This window comes from Nerophis ophidion, linkage group LG19 (assembly GCF_033978795.1).
Source record: "Nerophis ophidion isolate RoL-2023_Sa linkage group LG19, RoL_Noph_v1.0, whole genome shotgun sequence".
NCBI classification, from domain to species: Eukaryota; Metazoa; Chordata; class Actinopteri; order Syngnathiformes; family Syngnathidae; genus Nerophis; species Nerophis ophidion.
The window spans coordinates 34,059,817-34,072,859 of record NC_084629.1 but is presented as its reverse complement, the minus strand read 5'-3'; the positions used below and the strand labels follow the sequence as shown (position 1 = coordinate 34,072,859).

General features: G+C 41.6%; 1 protein-coding gene across 2 annotated transcripts in view; it reads right to left on the bottom strand.

Annotated features, from left to right (window-relative positions):
- Positions 1 to 13,043, bottom strand: part of erbb4b (erb-b2 receptor tyrosine kinase 4b) — a 975,361-nt gene that overhangs the window by 194,720 nt on the left and 767,598 nt on the right. For both annotated transcript variants that reach the window (XM_061879863.1, XM_061879864.1), the window contains one exon: positions 6,487 to 6,609. In XM_061879863.1, coding sequence (XP_061735847.1) covers positions 6,487 to 6,609 — 123 coding nt within the window. The remainder of the gene's footprint in view (positions 1 to 6,486; positions 6,610 to 13,043) is intronic.

Genomic DNA, 13,043 nt, shown 5'->3' with positions numbered 1-13,043 from the left:
AAGATTTCAGTGCTTTTTGCAGTTCTTCAGTTGAAATAGTGTTGTCTAAAGAATTCTGATTATTTGGACTCAGTTGAGGTAAGTTTAATGTGGTAAAAAAATCATTTAAATCATTAACCGATATAGCTGAATTAGATTTATATAATTCTGAATAAAAGTCTTTGAAGACATTATTGATATCCTTTAAATCTGTATATGTTTCACCTGTTTTTGAGCATATTTTGTGAATAGCAGCTTTGGCTTGAACTCCTTTGAGCTGTCTAGATAGAAGTTTTTGTGGTTTATCGGATATTTCAAAATGTTTTTGTTTATTTTTCAGCAGGAGTTCAGATACTTCCCCATGAAGAAGAGAGTTGTATTCATTTTTCAGTTTCAGCATCTTATTGTAATCAGACTGCAAAAGAGAATTTATATGAATTTTTTCCATTTCTTTAATTTCTTTTTCTAATTCTCTCTGCCTTTTTCTTGTTTCTCTTTGTTTTGAGATTTCAAATGAAATGATATATCCTCTCACAGTAGCTTTAAGAGCTTCCCACAATGTGGAGTCTGAGACCTCTCCGTTATCATTCACCTCAATAAAATCTTGGATAATCTTGTTTATATACTCTTTAAAATCTTCATATAATAATAGTTGTGGATTAAATCTCCATTTTTGTTTGATTTTAAGGAGATCAATTTTAATCTGCAAACTCACAGGACTGTGATCTGAGATTATTCTACTATGGTACTCAGGATTACTGACATTGGAGAGGGAAGAGCCTTCCACTAAAAAGTAATCAATTCTCGTGTAGGAATTGTGTACAGTAGAGTAAAATGAATACTCCCTTTTCTTAGGGTGTTTTACTCTCCATATGTCTATGATATTTCTTGATCTCATAAGATTATTAATAGTTTTAGTTGAGTTAGCAATTACATGAGATTTAGTTGACAATCTATCTAAAGTGGAGTCCAAAAGGCAGTTAAAATCACCACCAATGTAGATATGAGAGGAGCTATCATCAGGAAGTAGACCAAAGACTCGATGATAAAAGTTTGAGTCATCAGTGTTTGGTCCATAGATATTCAAAAAAGTTACTGGATAGGATGTAATATGACCATTCAATAAAATAAATCTCCCATTAGGGTCAATTATTTTTGATGTAAGTATGAAAGGCACATTTTTATGAAATAAAATAGCTACACCTCTAGCTTGTGAAGTAAAGGGTGCGTGATAAACCTGAGATATCCAGCTTGTTTTAAGTTTGTGTTGGTTGTCTTTACAGAGATGTGTTTCTTGTAAGAATACAACATCTGCTTTTAATGAATTTAAATGTGAAAAAACCTTCCCTGCTTTAATATTTTTGGCTAAGCCCCTAACATTCCATGAAACTAGTGTGATTTTTTTCTTACAAGTTGACATTATGGTGTTTTAAGTTTTTTTTTTTTTTTTTTTTTTTTTTTTTGTCCTTACATGAAAAAAAAACCTTAGTAATTAGTAAGTTGAAATATGATTGTACATCTCTTTCCTCCACATTCATGCTCAGATTCACACATACACAACACTCACACCCCATTGTTCCCCCCTCCCTCGGTTCCCATCGTGTGTAGTTCAATGTTTTGGAGTGAAATCTCCATTGTGGTGATGTCCATAAGATGTCGTTTTGGAAGATTCCCCAGTCCATGAGTCCCCCACCGCCATCTTCAGGCGCAGGGCACATGCTCGTAGCTGCGTTCATTGCCCCAAGCAATTAGTAGCTCGGCAGTGAAGTGTTTTTTTTTTTTTCCTGCGACCTCCGGTGAAATAAACCTCAGTGAAAAAGTGTATTTCTGCTTTTATACTTATCATAAGCCTTGTGTGGTAGAGCCATTATTGATAATTAGTCACTCAAATGTTTTATAATAAAGGTCTTAGTGTCTGCAGGAGAGGTAAACACCTTTACCTGGTCGTTGTACTCTACATGCAGGCGAGCTGGAAAACGCAGCATAAACTTGATTTCCTTCTCCCGCAGCATGTTCATTGCCTCTCGAAAGGCCCGTCTTTGCGCTGTCACTTCGGCAGTGTAGTCTGGAAACAGGAACACGCGCAGGCCGTTGTAGATCAGCTCCTGGCCGCGGCTCAGTCGAAGAAGTAGCTCCTTATCCTGGTAGAAGTGTATTCTTGCGATGATGCTCCTGGGTCCCTTGCCGTTACCATGGCGAGCGAGCGGGACACGGTGCGCGCGGTCCACCACCACTGGCTTGGAGAAGTTACTCGCTCCAAACAACTTTGGTATCAGGTCCGCAACGAAATCCGTAAGTCTTCCCTTTTCTTCTTGCTCTGGTATCCCGACTATTTTTATATTATTCCGTCTTGAGCGCCCTTCCAATTCGTCTATTTTAGCTACCAATTGTTCGTTCCTCTTCTGCGTTTGAACCAATTTTTGTTCGAGCGCTTCAATGCGGCGCTCGTGTTCAGAACCTTGCTGCTCCATGTCCTGCACTCGGTTGGTCAGTGCCGACTGCTTGCTTGAAAGAGCCTCAAGCTTTTCCTCAAGCATGTCAAAACGTTTGTTTATAGACTCGAGTATCTTATCCAGCATCTTCTCCAGAGTTGATGACGCCATCTCAGCGCTAGCCTCAGGCTCGTTTACGGCCACAGGTGACTCTGATTGCTTCCCTCTTCGTGTCTTGGGCATAATCGTTGTTATCTATATCTTAATAGGGTCGAATTTACCCAGAGGGATATGCATGCATATAATTGACCAACGTTGTCAGTTTAAAAAAAAAAAAAAAAAGCAAAATTAAGATTAAATCTTATAGTTTTCACCGGAGTAACTGCAGAGGCAAACTACTGCATGTGCATCTTAGCCACGCCCCGGAAGCATGTTTTAGCTACTTCTAAATCACTAATCCTGACCTCCATGGCGACAAATAAAGTATGTTTCTTACAAGTACAATCCCTGCAGGCTGAAGGATAGCTAAACATGCTTCACTACACGCAGTTGCTCACCGGGGTCACCATGTAAACAAAGGCCATGGGTGGATCTACACCTGACATTCACTGTAATGATACCAAGTACAGAAAATGTATTTAGTCTATACCACTATGATTACATCAATAATGTTTTATCGTCACACAATCTTTTTTCCTTTTTTAAAAATTCATATTATGTTTATAAACTCAGTAATTACGTCCATGGACACATGAGGACTTTGAATATGACTCGGTATCGGATCGATACCTAAATGTGTGGCATCATCCAAAACTAATGCAAAGTATCAAAGAAGAGAAGAAAAAGTAATTAGTACATTTTAACAGAAATGTAGATGGAACATGTTGAAACAGAAAATAACCAGATATTAACAGTAAATGAACTAGTGGATTAATAAAACATTCTTACAGTTTGTCCCTAATAATGTTGACAAAATAGCAGAATGGTAAATAACACGATATGTTACTGCGTACGTCAGCAGATTAATTAGGAGCCTTTGTTTGTTTGCTTACTACTAAAAGACAAGTTGTCTAGCCTGTTCACTATTTTATTTAAGGAAAAATTGTTCATGGATTGCAATAAGAAACTGTCGTAAGATTTTTTTGTTAAAATAATGCCAATAATGCCATATTTTTCTTATTTAGAAAAGTACCAAAAAGTATCTAAAAGTATGGAAATACATTTTGGTACCGGTACCATACTTGCCAACCCTCCCGAATTTCAGTGCGCCTCCTGAAAATCTCCCGGGGCAACTATTCTCCCGAATTTCTCCCGATTTCCACCCGGACAACAATATTGGGGGCGTGCCTTTAGCGTCCTCTCTCACTTCAAAAGAAGACTATTATATATGTCTCCGTTATCCATAAGTTTATCTATAACCCATAAAGTAGGCAGGTATGGAGCTATTTCTCATCGTATCTTTATTCCAGCCGGCACGTTAATACACTGACACACAACACCCGGATTCCCATCATGCATTGCTTCAAAACTACGGCAAGTAGTAATGTCCAAAAATATAACAGAGACAAAGAAGAAGAACGAAGAAGAGACCTGGCGACGACGAGTAAGAAGAAGAAGTACGCTTGCAAGTTCCAAAATGATTGGAAAAATAATTTCAGTTCATCCAGGACAGCTCGAAGGGGAAGGGGCATGCTGGCTGCAAATTTTGTAGATCCGACATCTCCATTGAACACGGTGGCCGAGCGGATATACTCATTCACGAACGGATAATTTATTTATATATATATATATATATATATATATATATATATATATATATATATATATATATATCCCGAATTCGGAAGTGTCAATGTTGGCAAGTATGACTGGTTCATGTTCTAAAATATTGGTATCGGGACAATCCAAGTCCATACTGAAATCTAAAACATGGAATGGATTAGTCTCTCAACTCATTTGACAAGAAGCACAGGTTTGGGAGAACCCGCCATGTCCTGATGGGACGTTTTCTGCTGGACACATGAGGGACTCTTAGGACAAGTGGCGAGTCTTGTGCCTGGCATATCTATTTGGACCCGCGATGAAAATCCATCTATCTGCTGGTCAGGTTGAGCGTTGCTCTGGTCAATCGACACATTCAGAAGATCTTGGTAGCCGCTCTGTAAGTGCTAAGACTTTGACGATCTCGGAACTGAATCGCAAATTGTATAAGACCTTGGAGAAGCCTTCCACTCTGAGAGGTGAAATAATGATCAATTTGACAGCTGGACTGGACAGCTAGAGCCGACAAACCATCGGAATGTGTTTGCTCGACTGATCTAAAAAAAATATCATTCTCTATAATTCATCTTCCTCTGCAATGGCCTCGGCTGGGTCATGCTAGAAATACCCCAGCAAGACCATTGCAGCGAAAGACGCTCTGAACCCCCAACCCCCCCACCCCCTGCCGAGTGGCGCCGTCTCCAGGCTTATAGACAAAACACCCACCCACAGACTACCCCTGGCAGTATGATGGCTTACGGATTGATTGATTGTTTGATAGAACCTTTTATTAGTAGATTGTATTCCGTACATCCATCCATCTTCTTACGCTTATTCGAGGTCGGGTCGCGGGGGTAGCAGCCTAAGCAGGGAAGCCCAGACTTCCCTCTCCCCAGCCACTTCGTCTAGCTCTTCCCGGGCCAGCCAGGAGACATAGTCTTCCCAACGTGTCCTGGGTCTTCCCCGTGGCCTCCTACTGGTTGGGCGTGCCCTAAACACCTCCCTCGGGAGGCGTTCGGGTGGCATCCTGACCAGATGCCCAAACCACCTCATCTGGCTCCTCTCGATGTGGAGGAGCAGCGGCTTTACTTTGAGTTCCTCCCAGATGACAGAGCTTCTCACCCTATCTCTAAGGGAGAGCCCCGGCGGAGGAAACTCAATTCGGCCGCTTGTACCTGAGATCTTATCCTTTCGGTCCTGACCCAAAGCCCATGGCCATAGGTGAGGATGGGAACGAATATCGACCGGTAAATTGAGAGCTTCGCCTTCCGGCTCAGCTCCTTCTTCACCACAACGGATCGGTACAACGTCCGCATTACTGAAGACGCCCCACCGATCCGCCTGTCGATCTCACGATCCACTCTTCCCCCACTCGTGAACAAGACTCCTAGGTACTTGAACTCCTCCACTTGGGGCAGGGTCTCCTCCCCAACCCGGAGATGACACTCCACCCTTTTCCGGGCAAGAACCATGGACTCGGATTTGGAGGTGCTGATACTCATTCCGGCCGCTTCACACTCGGCTGCGAACCGATCCAGTGAGAGCTGATGATCCCGGCCAGATGAAGCCATCAGGACCACATCTTCTACAAAAAGCAGAGAGCTAATCCCGCACCCACCAAACCGGAACCCCTCAACGCCTTGACTGCGCCTAGAAATTCTGTCCATAAAAGTTATGAACAGAATCGGTGACAAAGGACAGCCTTGGCGGAGTCCAACCCTCACTGGAAACGTGTGTATACTCTAGCCTTTAAATAGACCCCCTTTTTAGACCAGTTGATCTGCCGTTTCTTTTCTTTTCTCCTCTGCCCCCCTCTCCCTTGTTGAGGGGGGGGACACAGGTCCGGTGGCCATGGATGAATTGCTTGTTCTACAGAGTCTGGACACGGGGTGGACCGCTCGCCTGTGCATTGGTTGGGGACATCCGCTCAGGATGGTCTCCTGCTGGCCCCACTATGGACTGGACTCTCACTGTTATGTCAGACCCACTCAACGTCCATGGCATCCGGTCTCCCCTACACACATGCTGAGACATTTACGGTCCTCTCCATGGTTTCTCACAGTCATTCTCATCGACTTTCGAATGGGTTGTGAGTTTTTCCTTGCCCTCATGTGGGCGCTGATTTGCGGCTGTCGTTGTGGCTTGATAATTAAACATTGATAGATTGATTGAGTCTTTCCCCGTCCTCGGATTTCAATATCCAACACGTGCTACTGTATAAATATCGATGAACAGTCTGTTTCCTAGTTCCAGCACACTTCAGTATAATTTCAATGGACTACTAGGACATATACTTCACGAAAGCTTAGTTTACCTTGTAAACGGTCCCAAAGGCTCCGGAACCAAGGATCTTGACCCTTTTCAGTTCTGTTTCCTTCAGAATGCGAAGCTGGGCTTGGTTCGGTGCTGTCCCACTGGGTGTCAAAGGCTCTACCAGCTGAGGAAATTGACAAAGAAAGACAAACATAAAACATTCTGTAAACACATAGTCTTAACACAAACAACGGTTTGCAATAGCACAAACAAAGTTGGTCGACTAAGCTCATGCGCTGAAGATTGCATATTTTAAATGAGCGACATAGCTAGCATAATTATTTGGCGTTTGTCTTTACAAAGACTCAGATATTATGCTGATTATCAGAACGCTCGCAATACTCGGAGGAGGAAATGCAAATCCAACCATTTAGCACTGGCAAAGAAGTGAATTAATTAGCTCATACTATGTTCTACATTGGCGACTTGTCCAGGATGTACCCCGCCTTCCGCCCGATTGTAGCTAAGATAGGCGCCAGCGCCCCCCGCGACCCCAAAAGGGAATAAGCGGTAGAAAATGGATGGATGGATATGTTCTATATGTGGTGAATGTTTATATTCAACTTGGAAAAAGTGAACAACCAGGTTCAAGTAAATAATAGATGAACCCATAATAAATTAAGGAGCCTCAGTTTGGCATTCGCATGTGGACTGGAATTAACTCTCTGATGAGAAGAAGCAATACAACCAGGCTTATGAATGCAAAGGTTATAGCTCTATCATGGAGAAAAAATTCCATGCTTAGCTTAACGTCAACCTACAAGTTACGGTATGCATCTGTTGTCTTCCCACTCACTTACACATGAACATTTTAGTACATGGTCAGGTTGTACTATCCTGAATTAGCACACACCCACACAGAGAAAAAAGGAATATAAGAAGGTGGTTCAGCTCCTCCAAGAGAGGAATTCTTCATTTTTTTACCCAAGCTCCTCCAGGTACTTCAGACCTGTATAATGACACTTGCTTGTAAAAAAGCAACTTTTTTGTTCAGCAAAGCGTCTCCAACGTCTTTTTTGATTCAGCCGCACTGCCGAATTGGGTGAAAAGACCAGAAATACACAAATCAAAACAGTTTATTGTGTTTATATTTAGAACGTTTGTGAAATCTAGCACAGTTAGGCACAAATTAGGTCTTGGAAAGGAGGCGATCGCACTGCAAAAGAAGATGATGACCAGATAATCCTTTAACTGAGTGAAGCGCAACCGTCAGGAAATACAATTTGACTTATCTATTGAAAGCGGAACATTATCACCAAACCTGTGTAAGCGTCAATATATACCTTGATGTTGCAGAAAAAAGACCATGTATTTTTTTAACCGATTTCCGAACTCTAAATGGGTGAATTTTGGCAAATTAAACGCCTTTCTGTTTATCGGTCTTTTAGCGATGACGTCAGAACGTGACGTCACCGAGGTAACACACCCGCCATATTCATTTTCACATTACAAACACCGGGTCTCAGCTCTGTTATTTTCCGTTTTTTCGACTATTTTTTGGAACCTTGGAGACATCAAGCCTCGTCGGTGTGTTGTCGGAGGGCGTAACAACACTAACAGGGAGGGATTCAAGTTGCACCACTGGCAATAAATCTGCCGCCAGACCCAATTGAATGTACCAGAGTGTCTGCACATTTTACCGCCGATGCTAAGACAGACATGGCACAGAGATGTATGGATAACCTGCAGATACATTTGCAACGATTAAGTCAACTAAATCACAAAGGTGAGTTTTGTTGATGTTGATGTTTTTGACTTCTGTGCTAATCAGACATATTTGGTCACGGCATGACTGCCAGCTAATCGATGCTAACATGCTATGCTAATCATTGCTAACATGCTATTTACGCTAGCTGTATGTACATTTGAAACTAGATACCCACATTTAATGAAAAACTACACTTACCAATCGACGGATTTAAGTTGCTCCGGTGTCACAAGATGCGAAAGTCCTGATTGTTTGGTCCACGCATTTTACCGGCGATGCTTATAAGGCAGCCATGCTATGGGCCACTTCATTAGGTACACCCACGCTATGGCCGAATAGCGTCAATAGATATTCGTTCAATAGCTTCAATTTCTTCTTCAATTTCGTTTTCGCTATCTGCCTCCATACTCCGGCCATCTGTTTCAATACATGCGTAATCTGTTGAATCGCTTAAGCCGCTGAAATCCGAGTCTGTATCCGAGCTAATGTCGCTATATCTTGCTGTGGTAACAGCCATGTTGTTCGTATTGGCAGCCCTGTATGACGTCACAGGGAAATGGATAGTCCTTTCGAAGATAGCGAAAATAAGGTACTTTAAAACTTTATTTAGGGATATTCCGGGACTGGTAAAATTTTGAAAAAAACTTCAAAAAATACAACAAGCCACTGGGAATTGATTTTTATTGTTTTTAACCCTTTTGAAATTGTGATAATGTTCCCCTTTAACGATGTAGCCTAACAATTTTTTTGCAGCTGGATGTCTTAAGGGGGCTCATTCAAACTAATTCGATTTGTTTTGGTGTCTGCTGGCTTTGTATAGTAATGGTCATTTATTTCATATGGAATAAATATTATTGATATACATCCTGTATAGTAAATAACATCTTGCAATATGCATCTTCTTGCATATGGATCATTCCAAATCCATCACAAAATTTACAGAACGACATCACCTACTCAGTGGCCTAGTGGTTAGAGTGTCCGCCCTTAGATCGGTAGGTTGCGAATTCAAACCCCAGCCGATTCATACCAAAGACTATAAAAATGGGACCTATTACCTCCTTGCATGGCACTCAGCATCAAGGGTTGGAATTGGGGGTTAAATCACCGGCCATCGCTGATGCTCACTGCTCCCCTCACCTCCCAGAGCGTGGTGGGTCAAATACAGAGAATAATGTCGCCACACCGGGTGTGTGTGTGTACTTAAAATTTAACTCTCACTTTTAATATCGAGTAATCCCACGGCGCACGTTGGTCGTGCTAAAAAAAGGTGCTGTTTTCTAGAGTGCACTTCTATATCACCCTCTAAAGGTGTTCCCTGTTATTATTATTGTTGCTTATTCCACAACATATTGAAAGTTGGAGCATTTGGAGCAGTTGGAGCATTTGCTGGCATGGGAGAGTGGCCGTGCCAGCAATCTGAGGGTTACTGAGGGTTACCGGTTCAATCCCCACCTTCTACCATCCCACTCACGTCCGTTGTGTCCTTGAGAAAGACACTTCACCCTTGCTCCTGATAGGTCCTGGTTAGCACCCTCAGTGTGTGAATGTGTGTGTGAATGGGTGAATGTGGAAAAAGTGTCATTGAGTTCCTTAAATAAGGTAGAAAAGCGCTATACAAGTACAACCCATTTGCCATTTACCATGAATCTCCCGTCCAAAGGCAAAACCCAGTAACTCAATTGTGGTCAAAACTGAGCTGATAATAATTTTGGAGTTCCTAGGTGATATGCTTTAAATTAGTGTATGCGATATTGTAATTTGTTCCGTAAGTAAGCTGTTACGCGCATGGCAGGACCTAGCAACTACCACATAACCGCGTAGATACAACAGAAAAACCTAGTATCTCAAGGGACCAATCGGAGCTTCTTTGTCAGTCGCCTTATTGTCTTTAATGAGACATTATCACGAATGGGGGCCGACGGTCAACCTGATTATGTGATATTATGGCAGGAGGGGATATTTGGAAGATTGGCCCAGGATGTTGCAAGCACCTTCATTAAATGTATTGTTCTTGATTCTTCCCTTTGCATACTCTTTTGGGAAGATAACTGTGGAGGTCAAAATAAAAACTGGACGCCGTACACGGCTCTTGCCCAATGTGCAAATGTAGAATGGGGCCGACCCGAGATTGTGATAAAATATCTGGAGAAAGGGCACACGTTCATGAGAGCAGATTCAATCCATGGCTCAATCGGCAAGGAAATGAAAGCTCAAGAAAACATCCATACGTTTGATTACTTTGTAAATCTTTGTAAGACAGCATCAAGATAGATTGCTTTTCCTTTGTTTTCTCAAAATCAGCTAGACGTGAGTTACTAGGTTTTGCCTTTGGACGGGAGGAATGTGGATTGAAACGAGCCTCTCCTTGGTGATAGCCGGTAAGTACACGCAAAGTCAAACATTAAACTTTTCTCCACAAAAATGAAAAAAGTGGCTTAAGGAAAATCAAAAGTGTGAGCGCTAGAACTTTGGTTTAGTAATGGGCAAATGGGGCCAATTATTTTTTATGTATTTTTATTTTGTACTTGTCTTAATCCTTGTATGTGTTTTTCCCTTTTCTGATTTTGTTCATTAAAAGGCTAACCAGGGATGAGGGTTGTAAATTAGCCCGTGGCTAGAATTCATATGCACTTTGACATCGGTTCCCTATTAGTAGCAATGTGTAATTGTACTGTCCTTGCCAAATAAATAAACAAATGAAAAAATAAAACAATCCTCATGGCATTTCTGTCTTGCCTCTGGTGAGGGTGTTCACATTTTTTTTTCTCCCTTATTCTCCGTGCTTACTCTCTTTGTTTTGTCTTGTCTACACTTTTCTGAAACCTCTTTCTTTGTGCTGTCCTCCAGATCCAAACATCAGACAGCTGGACTCTCGACTCAATTGACAAAATCTTTTCAACGAGGAAAAGAGGTTTGGGGAGCCTGGCTGCCCTGATGGAACCATTGCTGCGGGATACGTGAGAGATTCCTCAGATAAATGGAGAATCATGTGCCTCCCATTCCTTTCCATCAAGGACGTGGAAGACATCTACCTAATTGGAACCGTGATCGCGGGGCACCTGCTGATTGGGCTGGGCATTGCTCTGGTGTATCGTCAAATTCGTAAGACAATGGCAACCACTCAAGGAGCCCAAAGGCTGTTCGTCGCAATGGAAGGTTGTGGGATCACAGACTGGGGCGGTTTTGATCCCAAGATGGATCACATCATGAAAAAGCTTGTTGAAAGACAAAAATTGGAAATGAGGGCCAGCATGGACGAATAGAACAGATAAGCCATTGTAATGTCTGCTCGCGGAAAAACAAAAATCCTCATCTACGATCTTACTCCATGGAATGGCCTTGACGCTGCAACAACAGGAGCAGCCTGTTCGGAAAACATCCCCTGAGGACACCTCAATAATGGACGCTTTTGACCTCCCTCCCTCCTCAATGAAACCTGGAGTCGAACCCTTTCTTGCATGCATAACAGCTCCAGGCCTATGGACACTACATCAACACACACAGGACAATGGGCATACACACACACACACCACCACCCCCACCCCACGCCTTCACTACCGCTTGATTCCCCCTCCGGTTTGATGGATGACTGGCAGCGCTTTATAGCAGCAGTCGATCTCTAGGGCCCCAACTCCCCCTCCTCTGTTGCGAGTTGTCGTGATTATATGTAACATGTTTATTTGTGCATGGCATCGAGGTTTTTTCACACTCCAGGCAGTCTAGACTGTATTTTTTTACACTTATGAATTGACTAAGGTGGACCCCGACTTAAACAAGTTGGAAAACTTATTCGGGTGTTACCATTTAGTGGTCAATTGTACAGAATATGTACTGTACTGTGCAATCTACTAATAAAAGTTTCAATCAATTAATCAATCTTATTGCCAATTGTTTTACCTTTTTCCCATCTTTTACGGGGCCATCAGTGTTCCTGTTCTGTAATCCTGTACACTGTTTGTTTGTCTAATCTTGAACGGGTTTGTGCTGAAAACATAGTTTGTACTTGTACTTGTGCAATGACAATGAAGTCCTATCCTATGTAAATATGGCAATCTACAGCACTTTTAAACTTGCTATTAATTGGCCTACGCCGGATATCTACATTTTTTAAAATGAATACTAGATTTTGCTCAAAATATATGTATAGATAGAAGATCTAATCAATGGTCAACAATGTTTTTTCAACATAAATATTTCACATTACTCGGCCCTCTCTGAATGTAGGTAAACAGTCCTTCCATTTAGGGATGAAAACACTTCCATGTTAAAGTTGTTTAATAATTGCCTCCAAAAAAAATTACTGTAAAACAAAGCACATAAAATAGTGTACATGAATACAAATGAAATTCCAAAATAATGTAATAATAGTCTTTAATCGGCAGTACAATCTGTTACGAGCAAAAACGAGCCAGTGAAAAGATACAGTAAAAAAGTTAGTAGTTATCCGGCTAACTTGATGCTAACATACAATGTATCAGCAAAAATTAGCATCTCAATCGCGGTCTTTTTAAAATGTTGCAAACGACTGTGACATTTTTAGAGAAAAAAAATTAAACATAACCCTAACCCTAACCCACTATTAACCACAAAAAGAAAAAAAAAAGATTTGTACATTTTCAGAAAGTACTATTTTCAAACAAAGAAAACCATTTGATTTTGCCTTTATTTTCGTGTTATCATGCTGTGATTTTACCAGTCTATTGCCCACTTGGCAATAAACTGTCCTCCATGTGGTCCATGAGTCAAAATGACTTTGACACCCCTGCCCCAATGCTTGTCTTTAATGGCCTGTGTTTTTTCAAAGATAAAATCACATTTATAGCTCCGCTAAATTCCTGATGTCAACT